Source organism: Macaca thibetana, chromosome 8, assembly GCF_024542745.1.
Source record: "Macaca thibetana thibetana isolate TM-01 chromosome 8, ASM2454274v1, whole genome shotgun sequence".
Lineage (NCBI taxonomy): Eukaryota > Metazoa > Chordata > Mammalia > Primates > Cercopithecidae > Macaca > Macaca thibetana.
In genome coordinates, this window is record NC_065585.1 from 14,277,171 (window position 1) to 14,302,676 (window position 25,506).

Sequence of the window (25,506 nt, forward strand, 5' to 3'; positions counted from 1 at the left end):
TCCTGTTGCAAAGGAAGAAAATGGATTCTTACTGACCTTACGCAAATGACTATATTGCCGTAAGTTAAGAGTACTCACAGATATTTTCCAAATTCTAGAGGAACCAGGCAGAGAAAAAGAAACATGCTCCAAATTTTGTTCACAGGAGTATAACTCACACAATTATTAAAGGCCATAAATAGTTCAGAATAAGTTCCCTTGACTCTGAAAAACAAAATAAGGGTCAGCAATGTTCCAAGCAAAAGTCAAAAATGTTGTTTTAGCATTCTGAGTGCAGTCCATTTAGTTAAGTCTTGTTATGCTTGATATTCATGGACATTTCAGTTCTTCATGAATCCCATATGGTTTTTTCTTCATTCCAATGTTACAACATTCAAAACTATTAAAAACCTGCATTTGTGAATACCTGTTAAAGTCGTATAGCTTGATTATAAACCACCTTTTGAGAAGGAACAAAGCAAGACAATAATTGTCTGTGAATGACAACATTTTCAGGGTAGTTACAGTTAAAAACATGACTGACAAAGAAGTTTAGTTATCTCCATAGTTTACAATAACTTTAACTAAAAAATATTTAAGAACTTATTTTTCTTTAAGCCAGTCAATTAGAGCTATTTTTATAGACATTACACACAACACATATATAGTGACACAGACAGAAGATTCAGCACTCATAAGATTCTTCATTTGCCAGTTTCTTAATTTGATTAGTGGATTCAGGGTGGAGCCCTTGGAGGAACAGGGTCACAAAAGCATCCTTTTCTAGGGCATAATATGCAGTCACAGCTGAAGACAGACAGATCCCCAAAATTAAGGGTGCCATTTTGTACTGGATCTTGGATCCCCAAAAGGAGGGAGATTCTGTGGGAGAAGACAGTGCAATGCTCCTACCATGCATTTCATTGCAAGGCAACCCGAAGACAATCGGCTTACTTTGTAATCAGCCCATCCCCCTTTGGAGTCACATCTCTCAGAGGAGAGTGGGAATGTATCCACATCTTTCAGGTGACAAACAGCATGCTTCTCTGATTCAAACGTACAAAGGATTAAGTATTCCTCCATAACTGCTATTAGTCATCCCTTAAAATATATTTCCTACCTAGTTATTACACACCAAAGCTCTCTCATAATATGAAGTAATTTGATACCCCTAAAACTCAAAACTGTCAGATAATACAATGGAAAACAGAACAGAGCTTTTGATTTTGAGAGGGAACTATCTGCTTTTAATTCCTGAGGTTTCATGAAGAAAACAGAGGGATTTTTTTCCCCAAAACAGGGTCTATGGCACCTCTCTGTTTTTCCCAAGGAGTCCCAGGCTACTAGAAGTTATCTTAGGGTTTCTCTTATGTGCATTAAAAGTAGCAAGACAACAAAATGAAGAAAAATAATCCAGTCAACCGAAAAGAAAAAAATAAAAGTTTTCTTCCAGGAAGACAAGATCGAAGAAGAGAAAAACATAAAGGCCTTTTAAATATACCTGTCACTTGGATATCCGCTTTTAATTAGTCTGAGCGCTCTTTAAGAAAATCTTTTTAAATCCCTTGTTACTTAACTTTAGCTACACCAAGCAGTTAACATTTTCAGCTTTTGAAGTTTATAAAAAGTAACCTCCCAGGTGAAACCAACAAGCCTTAATTAGGTTATGACTTAACCTCAAGTGTATGAGGTATTTTTAAAGGTGTGATAAGCAGCTTTACAAATGTTATTGAAAAATTGTGACTGAGACAGTGAAAGAAATCTAACCCAAACAACTCCATTCTGTTTCCAGCCCCCAAGCTGTCCCTGCCCATCCCTGGGGTAGGCCAAACCAACTTTGGGAGAAGCCTGGTTTACAGTTCACAGTCCAAAACAAAGATGATATCAGCCCCTTCCTAAGATATACTTCCCTCTTGCCTGGGAACCAGACCAAGAAACTAGCCACAAGATTAGAAGCCATGGCTTAGGAGTCACACAGCTAGAGGCTGCAAGATTTTGACCTTCTCTAAACTGCTCTCAAGATAAGTGCTTAAGATATTTTGTAAACCCTGCCCTTGATGGATCAGCACGCCCACCCAGATCAATAAACTGGCTTATCTGAGCTTGTGGCCCCCACTCAGTAGCTGACTTAGTACAGAAAGACAGCCACCATTGTAAAATGGCAGAGACTAAAACAAAGTATTGCCATTTGATTACAGGTCATGTTCCCAAGGACATGAAACAAGATGAGAGCCTGTAGCCAAGTTTGTTACTGATCATTTTGTTGGGCTGGATTGAACAGCAGGCTTACGGGGTCCTGGGTCTGCATCCTAACCTAAGGTACCCTTCCTTTTGACAGAACCCTAAAGACACACAAAGCACACCAGTTTGGCTACAGCTTGAGACCAGCATTGCAAATGCCTTTCTCATTAGTTAAAACTTTATGGAGAATATAAACAATGATTCTTATTATCCTCTTTACCAGCTTTCACAGGGAGAGAGAAGCCAAAAACTTGACTGGTTTAAAAAAAAACTTTTACCCTTTTGCCATCATGTCAGGCCCCTGGATGCCCTTCCCCCTAGCTCAACTCTAAGCAAAGCATTTTAAAGTTTGGGGATATTAACTTTTCTTAGTTTGGAGGAATATTATAAAAGAAGAGATAGGAGCTTTTAAACCATGAAGGAAGGAAAAACACCATAGAAAACCTGGGGGTTCCAAAAAGGGTTGTCGAGAGGTACTGATTCTGTTCCTATTGGGAATGGTGTTTTAGGGGAAACATCTTGAAAGGTGTTTCTTTGGATTTCCTAATTTCTCTTTTTCCTTTTGGCCTACCATAGGAGACATACTGCATACCTCTGAAATTCTGTGCTGCCTGCAGAGTTGCCTGTTTTTCAGCTGCCATTAGGGTTTGGCTTACGAGCAGCATAACATCCCTCCATGAGAGGTGAAACATCAAAGTTTTGGGAGGCTTCTATATACGTATCAGGGTCATCAGGAAATTAGCCTAAGTCTCCCTTTATTTGCTAAGGGAGACTTCAATGATAAGGGAACTTGAACCCTGTGGCATCACCTCCATTGGGCATTTCCTGTAGGGATAAGAGGGAAGGTGGGGGAGTGGGAAATTTTGGAGATGGTGGAGGTGGAAGAGCTGGTGGCATGGTTGGAGGTGGCCCCAGATACAGTGGACTGTAAGGACTGGGACAACCAATAGCTGCCTCATATAGTTCCCCCAGAAGTTGTTTTTCTAGTCTTGGGGAATCATTCCTCTTGGGTCTGCCTGATATGACTACTAAAAGGGCTGAGTTGATTTTACAATGAATGCAAAGGTCTTGTAAGAAGGCCATGCCCTTGTGCAAAAGAAAATAAGCCACTTTTTCTTCAGAGTCTCCGGGTCAAAGGAGTTCTTATGCTTTAGAATGCACTCCAGAGGGGTGCAAGCTGAAGATTGTCTGTTACCCATTTTGAAAGAGAAGTGAGAAAAAGGTGCCTCTTTAGGCTCCTTCCTTTTGGTATGACCCAGGGTGGAAGGGAATACAGTGGGGGTATCCTCCCTGCTGTTTTCCCTCCATGGCTCCTGGGTCCAGGCACCTTGTTGAATGTGCCACCTGTGGTTGCAGGCATGACCTCAGCCATGGAACCAGAGAAACTAGGTGATTGGGATTTGTCATGCTCACCCATGCAACTCTAGTCCTCTGCCTGTGATTTCCCTTTGACTTCCTAGACTTGTGTGACCTGCCTGGTTCCCCCACCAAAACAAAATGGATCTCAGGAGAGACTATGTGACATTCGCATCTGGGCAACTGTTGTACTTCCCCCCTTTATAGAGGAAGTGTGCTGGTTTGAGCTCTGTATCCTGCCATTATCACCTGCGCTAAAGTGTTCACCCTCCAAGAATGGTTCTGGTTAACTTCCAAACTTAAAACCCCCTTACTAAGTAAATACCATTCTAATTGGAGGCATAATAGGTGCCTTAAAAGAACGTAGGGACCAAATGGCCATTTATCTGCTGATGGGACAGTATCAAGACTAAAATTTGGTTTCAGAAGATATTTTACTCCTAACTGTTGAAGGCAGAATTTTCTCATTCACCAAAGCAGCATAAAGCCTGGTTTTTAGTAGGGGGCACGAAAAGGGAGAACTGGGAAGCTAGGGTGTTTCAGAAAAAGACCGACAATCTGCCTCATGGACAAGATCCCTCTTCCACTAGGTGGCGCTGTTAACCTTGAAATGCCACACGCTTTCCAGACCAAGGGCAGAGAGAGACCTGGAAATGCCATGTGCCCTCCAGACCAAGGACAGAGAGAGACACTCACTGTGGGTGGGGAGGGACCCTCTGTTCCTCAAAAATCACAACTACACCTTCCCTTGAGCTATATGCCCAGTTACTATGACATTCCCTAATTTTGCCAAACAAGATTACTTCCCTGAACTGTAAAATTTTCCCCACACTGCATACACAGAGAGGATAGGAGACATGGTTGTCTCAGACAGGAAAGGAGGAAATTACAATAGGAAAGTTGGAGATCCTGTTGCCAACACCCCATCAGGCAGTTGGAGGCTGGGGTCAGTTCAGAAGCCTTTGGATAACCCCAGGGTTTAGCCCCAGTCAGAAATCCTCAGTTGCTCCAGAACCTCTTCCAGCCCCACATGATGGCTAAGTCCTCCATGAAAGGAAGTTGGTTCAAACATGGCCAACATGCCCAGCAATCCGTGGGTGCTGGGGGATTCTCCATGTTCTCCCCAGTAAGCATCATATCTGAGTCTTTAAGAACGGCAGCAACACTAACCATATTTTTAACTGGCTGACAGATGCCTGTTATGGATTTGATTTGATTTAGTTCTAAAATGGAGGCCGATAGCTATGAAATGAAGGGACAGAGTTGGAGTCCACTCCTCTGCTCACCATTTCAATGAATGTTGTACCTTGGTATCCCAGGTGAAGTCCCCAGTATGAAGCAGCTACACTGTCTGGGGTAGATACCTGGGTTTGTTGTCTTGCACCAGGAAAATTTAGGACACAGACACACACAAGGGGTTTAGGAGTGGACGTTTAATAGGCAAAAGAAAGAGAAAGGAAGAGAAAGGAAACTAGCTCTCTCTTTAGTGAGAGAGGGGACTTCCAAGAGGAAAGACTGACCAGCAGCAGATGTGCCAGATTTTATAGCCAGGTTTGAGGAGGTGGTGTCTGATTTACATAGGCTCACAGATTAGTTCGATCAGGTATGATGTTTACATAGAGCATGGGGAAAGCTGGCCGCCCCAACCTAATCTTATGATGCAAATGGCTTTCCAGTTGACCAGCGCCATCTTGTCTGCTCCTTACTGTACATGTGGATGACAAAGAGAAGAGAAGATGGTGCCACCATCTTGAATATGATTGGCACAACTTGCCAGCATCTGTGTCTGCAGCTGGATTTTTCAGTCTGCCCTTGTTAGAAAGGAAAATAATTTGGGGATGCTTTTCATTAAAAGTAAAACCTTAATGAAGACTTCCATACCCTCACTATCTACCTAAAAAATGTCTTCTTAACTCCTATATCGACAGTATTCATATTACTCCTCTGCTTCCAGCAGAACATCAAGAACGTATATTTTAATTCAACAACATGTCTTAAGATCTACTGTGTACCTGTTGTTACAAAGAAGGTGCTTACAAAAGCAACAAATACCACCTCTGCCTTTTGTTTTGGTATCTAGCTGCCTCCCACCCCATCCCACCCCACACACCCACAGCTTCATTCGTGACACTGCTTTTTCCACTCACTGGCATCTGGGGGCTAAACAGCATATTCAGGGGCTTCTCAGAGGTCTCCAGGTTGCAGATAAGCCATGGTTACCAAAATAATCCTTGCAAGATTGTACCAATAATGTTAGATGTTGAAGACATTTCAGACATAAAATATACTACCAGATGAGGCTCTCACAAATGAGAATGAGTTAAAATAGATAATACATAGGAAAAACACTTATCTAAAAGCATTTGGAGGGAATTAAAGAAAATTGGCACTGGCAGAATCTAGAAGCCATGTGGTGGGGAAAAGATTTTTTCCGACCTAAATTGTTTCCGTTTGATCCCCATTTGTTTATTATATTGGAAAGGTTCATTGGTCCACACAGTCCTCATAAATAACCAGAATTGTAAAGACTGATGATAGTAGCCATATATCAATTTTCTCTCATGTGTATACAATACTTAATAGTTCACATCTCCTTCTAACTTATAATCTCATTTAAACATCTTGATAATCTTTTGATGTGAGTGCCATCTTCCTCTTTTCAAAAGTAGGAAGATTTAGTATTCTTTTAATGATAGGGAAACTATGAACTACTAGTATATGACAAAACCGGCTCTGGAATGCAGTTCTTTATGTCAACCATGTTCAATGTACTTTTCACTGAACCATTTCCAGTCCTACTGTCACGTTTATACAAGAATATTTAGAAAAGTGAAAATAAGCCTAGGAGGTCTCCAACTTTGTTGCCATGCCCAGTACTGTGGCTGAAAGATCCTGGGGAAGTAGTCCTCCAGGATAACTTCAGTCCATGCAGCTGAGTCTCTTTAGTGTCACAGGATGACCGCCTGCGTGGCCACTATGCTGACGAATCAATAATGAGGCAGAGAGACAGAAAGACCAGGCACAGACCACACCAGAGTAAATCAATCAAGGTCTGCACAATTAAAAAGTAAAAATTAGGTCAGTATGGGCAGGACACAGTGAAGAGGTTAGCCACATTCTTCAAAGACGATTCAAGAGTTCCATCCTCAAGTGCCTCATCAGTGACCATACTGTTGCAGAAAACAATGTCTGCATAGAGACACATCAGACTTTTTAGAAGCAGAACTGATCTTCTCTAGGCTCAGCCTTAAAACAGGAACTTTTCCAGGTTTATGATGGAAACTACTTAACTTGGGCCAAGTGCACCTCATCAGTCTCAGTTACACAATACAAAATATGAATACAAATCATAGGGCACAGTACACTTGAACTTGGGCACACTTCCCATCCATCATCTCCAGCCTTTCAAGGCAAATGCTACATTTCCAAATTCAGTGCCACAAAAGTATAATTAAGATAAGTGATGCAGATCTTGCTACCCAATAATGAAAACAGACACCTGCAGTTTGTTGTATAACACATCAGTGTTGTATAACACATCAGTCCTTCCTACAGAGAGGGGTTGGTTCATAGATACAAAATTCAACTAGATAAGAGGAATATATTTAGTGTCCTATAGCATTGCAGGGTGACTATAATTGACAATAATTTACTGTATATTTTTAAATAGCTAGAAGAGAGGATTCTGAATGTTCAAAAACAAAAAATGATAAATATTTTAGGTAGTGAATATGCTAATTAACGTGCTTTGATCATTACACAGAGTACCCATGTATTGAAATATCATTCTGTGCCCTATAAATATGTACAATTATTACGTCAATTAAAAATAAAATTTAAAAGAATCAAGAAGGTTTTGGGATGCACAAAAGGATTTTAAACAATGAGAAGTTGGGGTTGTTCAAAAGAACACTGTCTGCTGCAACTAAAGGACTAGATGGGGACAAGAATGGATGCAGAAAGACTATTTGGGAGGCAACTGTAGTGGCCAGCTTCATGCACATGTGGCCTGTGTATTCACTTAGGGCTGTGCACTCAGAAGGGCCTGGCTTTGTTTAATGCCCTGCTCTTACCATCTTGAAATTCTCTAAAAAGAAATTTCAAGAAACCCCTGCATTTTCATTTTACAGTGAGTCCACAAATTATTGAACCGGTTCTAGCTATTGCATTAGTCCACATGAAAGAGCAGGGTCGATAGGAGGAATGAACAACCAGGAAATAACCTACGTGTAGGGTCAAAGCCAAATAGCATTTGTCCAACATCACATGACCTTCGTGAATGCATCCATGTATCCATGCAATACACATTACATTCAGGGCTTTTACTAGGCCCTGCAGGTTCATAGATGAATAAGGCATTATTTTTATCCTTTAGGACCTTACGGGCAAGCAATTATAAGTAGGTACATAGAGGAGGGCATTGTAGCTACTGAAAAATATCACTGAGATCTGTATTGATAGCTAGTCTTCACTGTTCGCTAGCTAGTTAAGTTAAATTATTTAACATCTCAGTCTTGGATTTTTTTTTCTAGAATGGGGATAATACTATCTTAGTAGGCAGAATGTATAAAGTGGTTATTAGAGTATGGCATAAAATTAGCACTTAACAAGTACAATCATTATTATGACAACAGAATAAAAGATAAATTCAAGCTGAATGGTTTATTATGAGTGTCATAGAAGCAATTCGGAACTAATAATAAACTAAACATTCGGGGTCAAATGTGCTATAATGAACATGCTGAATTTGGTGCCTAAGATATGAGTTTTCATCCTGGCTCCGACACAAATGAGCTGTGTGACTTTGGGAAAATGACTACTCCTCCGTGGGCCTCAGTCTCCACCTGTAAAATAAAAGGCTTCAAGAGATATTATATTATGTGTGGTGCACATAATATGGAATAGAATAAATCTGCTAAGTGCACAGTGTAAGGTACTTAATTACTTGAAATCATTTTCATAATTTTTACTAAGTCTGAAGTAGCTTACAAAACAGTATGAGAGCTATGCAATCCTAAATTTGTAAACATACTTTTTTGTATGGGGTAAAAGGAAATGACATTTAGTTAACTCCAAAATGTTAACCATTGTCTTCTCTGGGTGGTAGGCTTAAGGGCAATTTTTATTTTGTTATATGTGCACTTTTGTTAGTTTCCAAACTCACTATAATTAGCATAAATATTTATGTAATGCATAACACTCAAATATTAATTTTTGTGATACATCAGATAAGATGATCTCTAAAGACTGTTATAGCCCTGAAAATTACATTATGCTACATGGGTTTTCACTTAAGAATGTTCCTTTCTATTAGCATAAAGAGATGGTAGTATTAACTCAGTGATTTTATTAATACAAATAAATTAGTTCAACATGTTCTTGGTTTTAAGTCCCTGACAACCAATATCAAGCAAAGCATTATAATACAGTACAGATTTCAGTCATTTGGCTCTCTTTGAAAGTTCTTTAAGGAATCATTGAAACTACAAAAAAAAAAAAAAAAAACTTTCTAATTTCAAACCACAGTTCTTTTGGGATGCTCCTCAGCCTGGCTGACTTACTATCATATTCTGCAGTCTCTGCTCAGGCTATTTTTTCCCCATCTGAAATTCACTGAATGACTCAAAGATTGTTCATAATTTTCTTTTACTTTTTCTTCTGAGTTTAGTCATCTTTCTATTTTTGTTCAATCACTGCTTTCAAAATAATTCAAGAGGTATTTGTGTTTTCTCTTGAAAATGTGTTTCAAATGATAAATTTCTGGGCTTAAAAAAAGTCTTCTGTATGGCAAAGCAAAGGATATCCAAAGTGCCAGGCAGAGCAGGGGTTTGGGAAGAAGTCACAGGAGGAGCTGAACGTAGGACGTGCTCATTCAAACTAAGCAATGTAAGCGAGTGACTTCTTAAAGCTCCACCACCGTGAGCAAGATGATGTGCCAGGTGCTTCACAGGGTGGCAAGGGGGAAATGTGGGCCAGATACTGTGCCAAGCACGTTACCGTGATTAACTCATTTAATCCTCACAATTATAGAGGTGAACACTATTAGATGCATTCAACTGAGGCTCAGAGATGTCAAATGACTTTTCCAAGGTCAAACAACTGGTCAGTAGAAAAGCTGATATTGGAACTTGGATCTTCATGAGTCCAAACCTCATGTCTTTCATCTTTTTTCAGGAGTCCCAAAACTTCAGAGGCTAGAGAATCAAGTGACATGAAAGAATAAAAGGATGGAACTGGATTGTGTCTATGTCCTCAAAATAAGCCTGATGGTGACTGTGGGTGGCTGGAAGGATGGAACAAAGGATGGATGGATGGATGGATGGATGGATGGATGGATGGATGGATGGATGGATGGATGGATTCATGGATTCATGGATTCATGGATAGATGGATGATTCCTCAGCCCTAAAATGCAGGGTGACAGTGTGTGGCTCACAGTCCAGCCCTCTTCACTTTAGCACTCACAGTGGACAGCTCTGTTAGCACTCTCTCCTCCTGAGCCTACATGTGGCTTCAAACATGATATATGACATTTATTTTTTATCCCCATACTAGAGACCTATAAACCAGCAAGCTAAGCAAAATAGATGTCCTGTACCTAGAGAACCCATCCTACCTTTTCCTTGTGAAGTCTTGTCTTTTAGGATTCAGCTCTTCAGCCTTCCCTGAACACCCAGCCTGGGTTGCTTTTTTTCCTATGTATTCCTGTTGCAACAAGGATGTACCCTTTCCATGGAGTGTATCATAAAATTATCTGTGTATTTGATTACTTCTCTTAATATTTCGAGGACAGAGACAACGTGCCTTCTTCATCTCTACATCCCAGAATATTATGCCTGGTACACAGTAGATGGTCAATAATTATGTGCTTCTCTGGGGCTATAGAAGCATAATAATTAGTATCATCTATTGTTAGCATCCTTTCTCCAAGGTATTCATAGATTTGACTCTTGTCCCAGCCCACAGAGTTATTTGATTCTCTTAATCCTCATATGCATAATACCTCCATAAGAATGTACATTTTCACTCCTAAGTCCCTGTCCAATCCTGATGAGTTGAACTGTGCCCGGCCCAGTATACGCTGGGAAGTTTTTTTTAGCATAAAGCTAGACGAAAAGCTGGTCTTGGCAGCTGGTGCTAAGCCCCCATTTCCCTGAGCCCTGGGCTGTTTCTGCTGGTCTCCAGCAAGAACAGAAAATGGAAAACTTGAGATTTCCCTGGTATAACACCTTGCTGCGTACTCTACTTCTCCCTCTAGACACTGCGTCTCGTCTGTGATGGCTCCATTGTTTCCTTAAGCCACACCAGAGTTACTTCTGAGTGAGTTCCAAGTACATCTGTGCTTGTGGTTGGGAAGAGATTAAGCAAGGGAGTAGCATGATCTGGTTTTAGTAGTAAAAAGTATTCTGGCAACCATGTACAAAATAAACTGTAGACAGTGATGTTGGGAGGCTGTTGGAGATCATAGTGGCCATGTTCAGGTGGTGGAGGGGGACATGAGAAGCAGCAGATGGACTGGGGATATATTTTGGTGGTAGAGGGTGCAGGATTTAACTATGGGTTAGATGGGGCTGAGGTGATGAGGATTGAATCCTAGTTTTGTTTTGGCTTTTGGCTTAAGCACCTGGGTGAATAGATGAAGGGGCATTACCTGAGATGGAAAAACCTGGGGGAAATAGGACACCAGGTGATGTAAGGCAAGTCCCGACATCCATGGAGATGGTTGTACTTGGGCATTTTCAAAGGGACAGTTTATTTCCAGTTCCAATGTTGCTTCCACTAACCCTTTGCCTCCTGGCCTCCAGCTTGTCCTGAGGAAGGCCTCACACTGAACCAAAATGAAAGGAAGCATTCTGAATCAAACAGCAGCTTCTCTGGCCACCTTCTGAATTCCTTTGAAGTCTGAAAGTCACGTCAGTGTTTAAGTATACCCTTACCACTGACCATCATCAGCCGCCTTTCCGTGTGGTCTCCTAGAGAGCCCGGGAGAGCCCAGGACAGAAGCACTCCAGCCTGTGCCCTGACAAAAACTGCACATTGAGACTTGGGGTTTGCTCAAGGAAGAGAGGGCACAAAAGAAACAAAGGCTTTATCAAAAGATATAATAATTAAAAGGGGGAAACAACAGTCCCCAACTTACAGAACTGGTATAAGGATTAAGAAAACTGATATGGGAATTAAAATAGTGTTCCAATTCATAGAATTAATATAAGGATTTAAGCATGAAAGCACTAAGAATTGAGATTGCCACATAGCAAGCATTACACCCTGGTCTGTTAAATAGAATGTTTAAAAATGTGCGGAGGAAAGTTGCTTGTCTTCACATGGATTTTGTGATAGGAAAGTATAAAGGCTATTTAAAATCTATAAAATGTGTTTTGCGCATAGAAGACATTATTATTAATGTGAGTGTACCATCTGGACACTAGACTCTAGAATCTCTTTCACCGTATGTGTTCTGGGTCACCTCATACCCTTGGGGATCAACTGGTTTCTGAATTAGCCAACGTGCAAACCCTTAGAGCAGCCACTATCACATAATAGGTGCTGAAAAGATGTGTGTTTTTCTTTTTTTACCACTCATTTCTGAACCTCAGTTTTCTCATGGGTCTCCTTGAAGTCCCCCCATGGTTATCGGTGCCTTTTTTTCTTCCAACAGAGATTTCCTGGGGACCAAGGAGGCGTCGCTGCTGCTGATGGCCATGTTCCTCCTGGCTGTGTTCTACCATGGACAGCAGGTGATCTAACATTTTGCTCTGACTGCTCTGTTACCCGACATTTCTTGTCTCTGGTCTCTGCTGCTCTTTGCAGCAAATAACTTTTAGCTGACTGTGGCAAGTTGTGATTCTTAATGAATCAATTCCTAATAAAGACCACCTAATGAAAAACAAAGCTGGAGAAGATCTGGCAAACAATGCGGTTTTGGTGACCTTTGGATATATCTCTTTCAAAAAATCATCTAGTGAAAGAGCTTTCAATTTCTGCCTAAGACAAACTGGGATCTCTCCCAATTCTGTTGCCTGGATGAAATTATTACTACAAAAGTTGTGTACTATATTAGGTAAACATTTAGGTTCAGCTGAGCCTGGATTCTAATCACAGTTCTTACTCTCAGCAGTGTGTGATCTTGGGCAGGTTACTTATCTCCGTGAGCCTCAGTTTCCTCAACTCTAAAATAAATTAGTAATACCTAAATAGGGCTGTCTTGAGGAAGCATTTGAGATTATTGTGTGTAGAATTTTGTGCACTAACTTGCATTGTTTCTAGAAAAGACTTCATTACAGATCTGTCCTAATTATATACAATGTCTGCCATATGCGTTCCACCTTCCATGAGCCCTTACTCTTTACCAGAATCGGGAGTGGGCACTGTGGGCAGAACTGTACAAAACCCCAGCTCTGGTCCAGTCTCCTGGAGTGGAGCTGACCCCAAATAATGCAAACATGTTGTGTGTGAAACAGACTTGGCTACGGACTTCGAGAAAGAAAATTATTCTTCATGGGAGCATCTAGGCAGGACTCTCAAAGGCCAGTAGAACTTCTTCAGGTAGACTTCAACCCATGAATGTTCATCGCTTAGGGAGATTTTCACCGCCTGGTAGAAATCAGGCCCTGCCTCCCTCACCACTCCTGTCTGGGTCTTGGTCCATCTTTCTGTGGTCTGTGTGTACTTCAAAAACCATAACCAGAAAAGAAGGAAAGCACAGCAAGGAGACTGTCAGCCAGGGCAGAAATAGAAACACATTGCTGGGAAATCACCATGGAAACAGAGGTAACAAACTCTGAGAAAACAGGAATGAAACAGCCCAAAACCCCAAGAACACAGAGATACGTATTTAAAGTTATTTGTAATAATGGGGATTGTACAGTATAGGTAAGAAAAAAATAGATAATATTAAAACTTGGCAAGTGAAGGAAATGAATAAATAATTAATACTTATTGAGTTCCTACTATGTGCCTAGCACTTTCTCTCTACTCTCATTTAATCCTATCAACAACCTGGAATGGAAGTTATTATTACTCCTGTTTTATGGATGATGAAAGTAAGGCTATTCAGCTAGTAAGCAGGAAGACTAGAATCCAAATCCTGATCTGTCTTCAAAGCCTACCCTTTCTACTTCACTAGGCTGATCAGAGCAGAACAAAGACGCTGTGTGCATACGAACATACTGACCCAGGGCACTGCATCCTGCAATATGCTTTCACTTGTTTTCCCATTTTGCCTGAATTTACGATGAAACACTAGGCCAAGTGTCAAAGGCTAGCCATTTCTAGAATTCCTGTTTTTAGGTCTTTCCAGCCATTTATGAGGTCTGGGGTCTTGTCTTCTGCTACTTGACAGCTTTCATTTCTAGGGGAGAATGCCTTAGTCTGAAATACAAATGACAATCCATTTGAGAACTATGAAGACAGATTCAGACAAGTCCATAATCCTACAGACAAACATATGCTCACTCAATTACACAGGTTTTAAATTGACAAGTAAGAAATCCCCGAAAGTAGCTGAGAGAACAAGTTCTGGGTGAGGGTCGTCATTCCATAAAAAGAAGACTGGTTCTGTCTCTTCTGTCACCTTAGGGAATTACTTTGTGCCCTGTCAGTGCCTTCCTCAAATGGTACCCTAATAACATTCAGATTTGATTTATCCTATGCTCCGTTTATCCTGGAAAAGCAGATAACCTAATTGTATTAAGATTATAGGTAAATACGAGTATGTAACTATTTAGTGAGAGTCTGAGTGACTGGGTTTAAGCGACATCTGATATTTTTCCCTTTCATTTTTAACTTTCAAAGGGTTTTGAAATTATATAATCACATCTCATAACTATAGCAGTTACAAGTACAGGCTTTGGAATTGGGCAGATAGTATTCAAACCCCAACTCTGCCACTTAGTAGCTATGTGACTTTCAACAATTTACTTAACTTTCTGATTTTCAATTTCCTCACCTGTACAATGGGTATGATAATAACAAGTTCTACTTCATCGGGTTGTTAGGGTGTTATATGAGAATATAATTGTAACATACTTATTCCAGTGGCTCCCACACATAATAAATTTTCAAAATTGATAGCTATTAATATTTTACTTTAAAAATAAGCCGATGACACAAACAAGGCAGGTGATGTTAGCCATCTGGTCCTAAGACAGGAGCAGAGATTGAAGTCCCCTGAGGTCACAAAGCCTGTAAAAAATGCCAGACTGGAACAGGAATCCAAATGCTCAAACTCCTAGTTCGATTCTGTTTCCTCCACGTGCCACTGCCTCCCTGTGATAGGGGCGGCTTTCTGCAGGGTTGTCTCACTTCAAGTGTCTCTATCTGTAGCATCATTTGGGGTCCTGTTAATCTCTGATCAAGCCTACCCACTCCGGGCTTGCTCCCTGTTTCCACCGGTTTCTCCTTGTGACTCAGAGGCCCTCTAGTTTTAATAGGGGCTGAATAATGCCCATTGATGCCTGGTACGCAGAAGCGTCTGGTGGGGGCATGTGTAATTAAACATCTCCAGAGGAACGGAGGTGGTTATGTAACTGAATAATTGGAAATTTTCATCTTGCATATATGTGGAAATGATATGCCAAACACTTCCTCCTCTGAGGCAAGTGAACATTCTCTACGTTGAACAGAGAGAGCAAACAATCGGGTGCCTCCCACCAGGTGCCTGATTCACCAGCAGCCCTGGAGGTTTGAGCTTTGCCTGGGCATCTTCGTTTTTAGCAGAGGAAGTCACGCCTCCACAAGGAGAAAGAGATAAATGAGGTCCTATCTCTAGTAACTTCTGGGTGTGATAAAGGCAGGCACCAGAGATTGTGGGGCTCAGAAGGAAAGACTCAAGCCTTGGAACCAAATATTCTTGCTTGAGTCTTAGCAATTCCACTTCAAGAATGGGTGACCTTGAGAGACTCAACCTTCCAGAGCTGTCATTTCTTTCTTACAGTTTATTGATTGCATTCTCTAAGGCATTTAAGAGACTCCCCTGTCCTTTGTTTTTGTTCTGTTTTGTTCATACTGTATTTATGTCTAGAAGCTTGGTGGGATTCAGGTTCAATGATTTCTGCAAAATATTTAATTGGTTAGTTTTATAGGCTACAATTAGGGGGTACATAATGTCTCCTTACCTTTTTGTGATGTTAGCAGCTGCTTACGCTAATCGCCTATATTCACTTATTTTATACAGTGATATGCTAATCCTATCAGTCCTCCATAATTTATTAGCTGGCATACATTATTAAAGAGAACCATCTCCTCACTATTTGTTACCTGGAAGTACAATTCATCAAGCAAAGATAAATGCTGAATTTTTTCCCTACAAGTTCGTTTTCTATAAGTTTCCCCACAAGTTTTTTCCTTAGCATCATTCAGAGGTGACCAATGAGGTTCTAGTTTTTAAGCGTAATTTTGAATCTATGCATTTTACCATATTCTCTGTGTTTTGATTCATTGCAATTATTAGTCTTATTAAGCTAAATGTGTCACATCTTTGACTAGTGGGAGCTCATTCAAGTTGGCTTTTGCATCGTTTTGACATAATCCTGGTAGTCTCTGATAGAATCCTGGTGTCTCATGTTAAAAAGTCTTCCAATAAAGTCATTTACTTAAAACAAGACATAATTAAAGGTACCTAAAATTTGGGCACCTCTGAAAAGAATGGGAATTTTTTTCTAGGAACTGATATGTAGAAACCATAATCTGGACACTGGGAGTTATTGCTACTAAGTTTCGTTGTTTCTAGAACTTGATTTCAGTGGGCAGAGCTAGAAAATCTATACATCATGAGTTCACAGTGTGATACTTCGATGTCATAATGAGGACCACAAGCTTTTGACTCAACTTCATCAATCTTATATCTGCAGCTCCCTTTTCTCTTCCCCAAAATTCCAGTTTTAATGACACCTACACAGTTAACTCATTTACTTTATCTTGTGATTCACTATAATAGTCTAAGTACAATAATACACTTGTTACCACCTATAATATGGTTATTGTAAACAGTTTGGACATTCGTGTTGCGCTCTTTTTATCCTTAGGGTATTTCCCTCTGGGAGCATGTCATCAAATTATTGTGCAAAACGACATCTGATATGGTTCCTCTCTGTGTAGGCTCATTTGTTTGTCTGCTTGGTTGGTTGTTTTTACAGAGTTTTTTGAGAATAGATTTAGTTTGATAATTAAGTAAAATATTGGAATGATTCTATAGTTATTTACTTAAAACGAGACATAATTAAAGAAGTTTAAATTCTATCCCTATTTTCCCACACCATTCCCTTCCTTTGTCATTTCAATAAATTAATTAAGAAATATGTGTGTGTGCATGTATGTGGATAGAAAGATCGATCTTCCTTAGATAAATGGTAGCATACTATATACACTTTTCTCCTCTTGGAGACCAGTTCCTCAAAGTATGGAGAGATAGTCTTCATTTCTTTTTAATAGCTGCATCATGGTCAATGATATTTCTGTACTAAAGTTTATTCAGCCAACAAAACGAACATTTGGTTTGTTTTCAGCCTTTGTTATTAAAAATTCTGCTGAATGGATAACCTTGGGCATATGGTCTTTTCATACTTTTGCCATCCACTGAGACTTTAAAATTTTTAAAAGAGAAAATAAGCTATCTGAACTATCTAAGCCCTTGAAATCAGGGCAGCTAACCATGTGTGTACCAGGGCAGCATGCTGTTCACATCAACAGTTAAAGACTGAAATAAGGACATACCCAGAACTGCAGTAAAAACGGGCTGTGAGATCCTTTGGAAAGGACACTGTGCACCTTCTTATGAGAGGAGAGGCTAGGACAAGAGGGAACCAATGTATATTGAGTGCCTACTATGTGCCATGTGTTTATCTATAACTTCCTATAATGCCTTTTCCACCCCTGCATGGTCACTGATGTTCACATCAATTTCAGAGAGGAGGAAACTGAGATGAAGTAACTAGTCCAGGGTTAAAGTGTGTAAATGTGGAACTAGAACTCTAAGCTATATCTGTCTAGTAACTAAATCTGTAATCCTTTCACTTATGAGTTCATTCATTTATTCTATATTACCTAGTGGTTAACAACTCAGATTCTATATTCTGATTTTTGAATCAAGTTCAAATCCTGGCTTCCATTAACTCATGTGTGGTCTTAGTCAAGTTACTAATTCATGTTTGCTTTGATTTTTTATCTGTAAAATAAGAAATGATAATAATACCTTCCTATTAGGGCTATTGTATGGATTAAAGGACTTAATATATGTATATTGTTTAGAACCATTCCTGGTATATGATAAGCACCATGTGTTAGCTAGCTTTATTATGATTTATTTATTGAGTCAACAAATATTAAGTGCCTGCCCTGTCCCAGAGATGTTACAACATGGTAAGCGTATTCATATCTCCAGCTGTTGTACATAACAATATATCATAGACTGAGTGTATTAAACAACAGAAATTTATCTTGTGTTTCTGGAGGCTGAGAAGTCCAAGGTCAAGGTCTGGAAAGGTTTGTTTTCTGATGAAGGCTCTTTTCTGGCTTGCAGGTGGCTGGCTACCTGCTTGCTGTATCCCCACCTGGCCTTTTCTTAGTGTGTGCATGTGGAGAGAGAAAGTGCGAGTGTTTGCATGTCTCTTCCTATAAGGGCAATAATCTCATCCTGACGGATACACCATCATGACCTCATCGACCCTAATTACATCCTGAAGGATTCATCTCTAAATGCCATCACATTGGGGGTTAGGGCTCCAATATATGAATTTGAGAGGGACACAGACATTCAGTCTGCAACAGTAAGGATGTAAAGTCGAACAGATAGAAGCACCTCTGACCATATGATATGGTTTGGCTGTGTTCCAACCCAAATCTCACCCTGAATTGTAATAATCCCCACATGTCAAGGATGGGGCCAGGTGAAGATAATGGAATCACTCGGGCAGTTTCCCCCATACTGTTCTCATGGTAGTGAATACATTTCATGAGATCTGATGGTTTTATAAATGGGAGTTCCCCTGCACAGGCTCTCTCTTGCCTCCTGCCATGTAAGAGTTTCCTTTGCCCTTCCTTCATCTTCCACCATGATTGTGAGGCCTCCTCAGCCATGTGGAACTGTAAGTCCATTAAACTTCTTTCCTTTATAAATTACCCAGTCTCAGGTATGTTTTCATTAGCAGCACAAGAATGGACTAATACACCAAACAACACCAACAGTCTAGTAAAGGACGCCAACATTATCAGGTAATCACACAAACAAGTATGAAATCACAGGGGCAATAATGCTGTGAAAGGCAGGCACACATCTCTGTGAAACCTAATCATTCTCTGATCACTTGGCTTCCAACAAGATGCCTCCCAAAATATTCAGATCAGGCTCTGTTTCATTTGTGAAGAGTTCCAGAGAAGCCTTTCCTGCCTCCCAGTGGTGTGTACCTGAAGCCTACACCTCAGTTTACCTGGTTCTTCTCTTTCTCTCACATGTACTGCAGCTGGAGTACACAGCCCGCCTGGACTTCCTTTGGCGAGTGCAGGCCAAAGAGGAGATCAATGAGATGAAGGAGCTGAGGGAACACAATGAGAACATGCTCCGGAATATCTTACCCAGCCACGTGGCCCGCCATTTCCTAGAGAAGGACCGAGACAATGAGGTGAGCCAGGGGCTGGTCTAGCCAGTGAGAAAGGGGTGGTAGGTGATGTGCAGTTATTCACATTGATCCCAAGCTCTGGGAGAATTTCACTGTCATCATGTAAGTGCATGAGAATGGAGAAACTGCCTAGCACTATGAAATTTACACATGGCCTCCCAACCTCAGGCACCTCATCTACAAGATGTATATAATAAGGTCTCCATTGAAAGACTAAATTGGAATTTTAAAGTTTTATGTGCATATGCATGTATGTATGTGTGTGTGTGTATATATATGTATATATATGTGTATGTGTATGTATGTGTGTATATATATATATACACGAAAATTTCACTTCTGGGTATATACCCAAAATAATTGAAAGAAGGATCTTCAAGAGATATTTGTATATCTAGAAGCATTATTTACAATAGCCAAAAAGTTGAAGCAGCCCCAAGGGTCCACTGACGGACGAATAGATAAACAAAATGTGATATATACATAAAGTGGAATATTATTTCAGGCTTTAAAAAGAAGGGAATTCTGATGCATGCTACAGCAATGGATGAATTTTGAATACATTATGCTAAGTAAAGTGGGCCAGTCACAAAAAATAAATACTGTATTATACCACTTATATAAGGTACCTAGAGTGGTCAAATTCATAGAGATGAAAAGTAGAATGGTGGTTGCCAAGGGCTGGAGGGAGGGGAGAATGGGAGTTATTGTTTCATGGGTGCAGAATTTCAGTTTTGCAAGATCACAAGAGTTCCAGAGATAGATGGAGAAGATAGTTGCACAACAATGTGACTATACTTAATGCCACTAAACTGTACACTTAAAAATGATCAAGATGGTCAGGCACAGTGACTCACGCCTATAATCCCAGCACTTTGGGAGGCTGAGGCGGGTGGGCCACGAGGTCAGGAGTTGAAGACGAGCCTGGCCAAGATGGTGAAACCCCGTCTCTACTAAAAATACAAAAATTAGCCAAGCATGGGGGCAGGCACCTGTAATCCCAGCTACTTGGGAGGCTGAGGCAGGAGAATTGCTTGAACCTGGGGGGCAGAGGTTGCAGTGAGTCAAGATCATGCCCCTGCACTCCAGCCTGGGTGACAGAGTGAGACTCCATCTTTAAAAAAAAATTGGTAAAGATGGTAAATTGCATGTTATATGCATTTTACCACAATTAAAAATAATAAAATATATGTATATATACATGTATATGCAAATATGTGTAATATATATGTGTATATTTATATATATGCACATATACATACATATGTGTGTATATATCTTCTTAGCCCATTGCCTAGCACATAGCAAATGCTCAGAAATGCTCTTTTTACTTAAAACTGTTTTTTCTTACTACATTATGAAGGCAGTCTAGAAGTCTGAAATCAAGGTGCTGGGAGTCTCATGCCCTCTCCAGAGGGTCTGGGGGAGAATCCCTCCTTGCCTTTTTCAGCTTCTGTTAGGCCCAAGAGTTGCTTGGCTATGGTCACTTGGCTCTAATTTCTCTCTCCATCCTCACACAGCCCTTCTTAAAAGGACAAGTATACTCTCCTTTTAAGAACACCAGTCACAGATTTAGGGTTCACCCTAATTCAGTATGACCTCATCTTAATTACATCTGCAAAGACCCTATTTCCAAATAGTACCATGTTGGACATGACTGTTCGGGGGAGCATGAGTGCTGGTGGCAGGAGGTACTAGGCACTATTCGGACCACTAGAAGGAGGAAGGGTCATATGGTGAGTGCTGTGAAGGGAAACCCTAGACAGAGCCTAATGGTCAAGCTCCATGGGCAACAGTTACTTCCACACAGAATGGGAGCCTCTGGAAGTTTTAAGTGTAACCTAGTCAGTTGGCTGCTGATAGAGAGTGGATAGGAGGATCATGTGACAAAAAGCCAGGCAGGAGACCCTAAAAGAGCCCAGGTGATGAGGCAAGACCCTGGTGATGAGGCCTAGGATGGTGGCAGTGGAGATGGAGAGAAGGAGATGAATTACAGACACCTCTAGAATATAGAATCAATAGTTCTTGATAATGGAGCAGATGCGGGAGATGAGAAATGACAAAATCAAATGATTTGGCTCCCCCACCAACCTTCAAGGGAAAGTAACTCAAGAGGGAACCGAAGGTGTCTTTGAAAGCTCTAAATGGCATTATCATGTGAATGAGCTTGGCCTTACCCTGTGAGACTCCCAAGGGAAGGTCTAGAACCATGGACCGGCCCACAGGGGACACCTTTGGGTTTCGTGTTAGGAGGAGCCTTACGAGGACAGAGCCATCAGGCCATCTCATCCTCCTAACACAGTGAGATCTACAAGGCAGGGACCACATCACCCTTGATCACCACTGTGCCTGGCTGTGGCCCCTGCTCATGAAATGCCTGTGGATGAACTGGAGTAGTGGGCTCCCTTGCTGAGGCATTCAACTTGGGAAACTTAACCCCTTGCTGAGGATTCTACAAAGGCAATAGGGGTTGTCTGAGAGGCAGGGATAATACAGCTCTTCCAGGACTGGATTTTCAGACTGAGCTAAACAGGAAATGAAAAACCCTTAGGACAAAAATTACAAACTCTAAGACCCTGAGACAAATCTGACCAATGAGCCAGTTGGCTTGGACAGTGGTTAGTTGGTTGGTTTACTTATTTAATTTATGAATGTGATGCCTTTATGCATAAAATGGGCTCTTCAGTTTACCCATCTGTACCCTGCCATTTATGTTACCTGTAGGGCCCCTAAAAACATTGAGGTTTGTGATCCTTGCCTTAGGACCATAAAGGGCAGAGCTGGGAGAGAATGATGAGGTCCATTTTTCATCCAAGCCACTGAAGAAAAATCAGTGGAAGAAAAGCCAAGGGAATGAGTAATCAGCCACTGGAATAATGAGATCTTGATGTACTCAGGTCTTTGAGAGTCTCTTGGGTGTGGAGACTCCACCCTCCTCAGTAGATGGAGTTCCCTGGAATTGGGCTCAGGCCTGGTTTCCTCAAGGCTCCCTAAGGTCGGTGTCTTTGTTGCAAGAGCTTCTTGATGAAACCATGAAAGGAGAGAGAATATCAATGTGTATCAACCATGACCACCAGATGGCGAGGATAAACCCCACATGTAAAATCCAAAGAAAAATGAGAAAAAACAGCTTTTTAATCGAGACAGCGAAACAGTGAGGCACATCGGACCAGTGTAGAAGAGCAAGGACATACTGGTTTCATCCTGAAAGGATGGAAACCAACCAGAGATGCATGCTGAGACTCCAGGTCATCAGCTGTTATTCAGGCCAAACCCCTGCTGAGCAAAATAAAGGACTGCTTCAGCATTCATCGCATGTATAAGACATCTTGTCAGGATTATTTGAGATTTTATAAATATTTAAACAGTTCACACTGGACTAGGATTAAACACCAATCATGGTTACATTGCCTAGAGAATTTTCACATTAGGATAAAATACCATTTACCGAACACCTATTCCACGCCAGATACTGAAATAGGCAATTGATGACAATGATCTTTCATTCTATTTACAACCTTAAGAGTTCCATCAGCCTCATATTATTGATGAGTTAACTGAGGTCCTGAGAGGTGAAGGGAATGCCTCACTTTCTTTATGGAAAGCTGCAAGGGGAATCCATTCCCTCAGGTTTATTTCTTCCATGCCCCTCTCTCCCTTACAATGCCACTACCCATACCAACTCTGGAGTATGGCAAGAGGGGTGTGTGTGTGTGTAGAAAAAGAGAGAAGGACAGAGTCATACAACATGTAAAAGGGTGACAGGGAAGGGGCAGGACTGTAGTGGCCGGCAAGAACTCCCAGTTTCATGCTCTGTTGCCATAAGAGGCAAAGGCATTTTTAGCTTCTCCTCTTGCTACAAACCTGAACTGTGATACAAATTTCTGAACATCTGATGGGGGACATCTGTGAGTTCCACGGGGTCACGATAGCACCCAAAGCACCACCTTTTCCTGATATGCCAGGGTATCTCCCAAGTCTATCCTTGGGGTGGCAGTGCCTTCATGGCTGACCTTCAGCTGACCTAGAAGAGTTGCTTGATACACAAAGCCTCCAACTGACTTGTCTGCATCAATGTGGGCCTCACACTTTAGAAAATGATTCCACAGACCACAATCAAAAATGAACTGAAGATACAGCCTCTAGCTGGCAAAGCCAGATGACTTCTTAGGTGTAACTTGTGTGTATGTCCCTGGCCACAGCAGCCAGGGGTATGCTGAGAGCCTTCATTGGCATCACTGCTGCAAGCTCAGACTCTCTTTTCTCTCCCTCCTTGGATTCTAACCCCTTGTGAGGTGTTCCAAGGAAGGCCATGTGACCTAGTGGAAAAATCCCAAGCTATTAAGCCAGAAGAACATGTATTCAAATTCCAGCTCTTCCATTTACTAGCATGTGATTTGGAGAAAGTTAAGTTCTCTGAGCCTCAGTTTCTTCAGCTGTAATACGATTCTAATTCTTACCCTCCTAGGACCCAGACATTAATCAGTCAAGGAGGTGGAGGGAAAGAATTCCAGGCAGACAGGCCCAAATGGCCAAAGGCATAAAGACGAGACACTATAGGATATTTGCTGAGAAGGATTGGGGGGACTACAAGCACCCAAATGTTTTAAGAACAGGCCAGAGCAGAGGTATCCTAAGTACAAAGAGACAAGTCTTGAAGAGCATTGAAGTAGTTTGGATCTGATTCAATGTGTAATAGGAGGTAGGAACTATTATCCCCATTTTCTAGATGAAGAAACTGAAGCTCAGGGAAGGAAAGAAATTTACCCATGGTCACAAAGCTAGCGAGGAGTGAGCTCAAATCCAAACCCAGGTATGTGTAACACCGAAGCCAGTGTTCTTTCCCCTCCACCTCACTGTAAGTGCATGCAGAGAAGGGGAACAGAGAAAGGATGACTCAAACCATCCAAACACAGGCAGTGGACAGGGTCTCACACCCAGAAGCCTCCTGTCCAAGGCGGTGTGACCCACACAAACATTCTGGCAGCTTCTGCTATTCTGCTGGGCTTTTGGCTTAGAATAGCACTCACTTCCCCTGGTCAGGAACATTCTTGCAGATAAAACCAGCTGGAGGTCCAGGCCTGGGTATCTCATCAATGGCATACAGGCTAGCTCTGAGTCCCGGGAAACCCGCTGGCTCATCATGGCTTTATGAGGCGTTGTTGAAAAGACACTAGCAAAGGCAGCTGTCCCAGGTGCTGGAGATTCCACACAGCATAAATCCCATCTCTGTCACTAACTAGCTGTGTGACCTATGCCAGGTTTCCCAACTCTTTGGAGTCCATTTCCTCATCTGATTAATAGAGGAAATAATACTGACCTTGCTGAATTGGGGTCAGAGCTAAATCGGATAACACATTAAGTCCCCAATGCAGCCCAGTGCAAGGCAGCTTCAGTATAGAAAGGCCATGCGTGGGTGGATTCAAAACCCCAGTGCTGGGAGCTTAGTTGTGGTTCCTCCTTTCACTACCTTTATGACCGAGGGCAAATGATAATAAACCTTTCTGGACCTTGTTTTCCTCGCGCCCCTTGTTGTGCTACAAAGGGATCATAATCATATTCTGCATCTTCATCTGACTCATTACAACATTTACATGCATTATCATGCCTAAAGCACTTACATGGTGCTTGACATATTTTAAATGCACACTGGTTGTTGGCTACTGTTTTTGATATACGTAAGTCATTACTATTTTTTCTACTCCTTCCCAGTCACAGCCCCACCCCCTATCCCTTCATTCGCCCATTCCTTCCTCAAGTATTTATTGAGGGCCAACCATGTGCCAGGTGCTGTTCTAAACACCAGGGTTAAAACAGTGTACAAAACAACAAGCCCTTGCTGCTCTGAAACATGCATTTTTGTGGGAAGACAGACAGTGAAGCAAATAAATAAATATATAACACAGTGTCAGAGAGTGATGAATTTGATGAGGATAGAAATAGCTGAATGATGGAATAGAGTGTTGAAAGGGTATTTACACTGGTATCTTAGTTTCTTTGTGCTGTTATAACCAAATACTTGATACTGGGCAATTTTTAAAGAACAGAAACGTATTTCCTCCCAGGTCTGGAGCATGGAAAGTCCAAGATCAAGGTGCCAGCAGGTTTCATGTCTGGTGTGGGTCCTTTTATCTGCTTCCACGATGGCACTTTAAACGCTGTGTCCCCACATGGTGGAAGAGTGGGAAAGAAGGGATCCACTCCCTCATACCCTTCAACAAGGGCCTTAATACTATTCATGAGAGTTCCACCCTTATCACTTAGTCACCTCCTAAAGGCCTCACCTCTTAATACTATCCCACTGGCAGTGAAGTTT

The 25,506-nt window shown here is 41.3% G+C and overlaps 1 protein-coding gene across 2 annotated transcripts in view; it reads left to right on the top strand.

Moving 5' to 3' along the window:
• Positions 1-25,506, top strand: part of ADCY8 (adenylate cyclase 8) — a 261,339-nt gene that overhangs the window by 214,438 nt on the left and 21,395 nt on the right. For both annotated transcript variants that reach the window (XM_050801571.1, XM_050801572.1), the window contains 2 exons: positions 12,236-12,314; positions 19,035-19,193. In XM_050801571.1, coding sequence (XP_050657528.1) covers positions 12,236-12,314; positions 19,035-19,193 — 238 coding nt within the window. The remainder of the gene's footprint in view (positions 1-12,235; positions 12,315-19,034; positions 19,194-25,506) is intronic.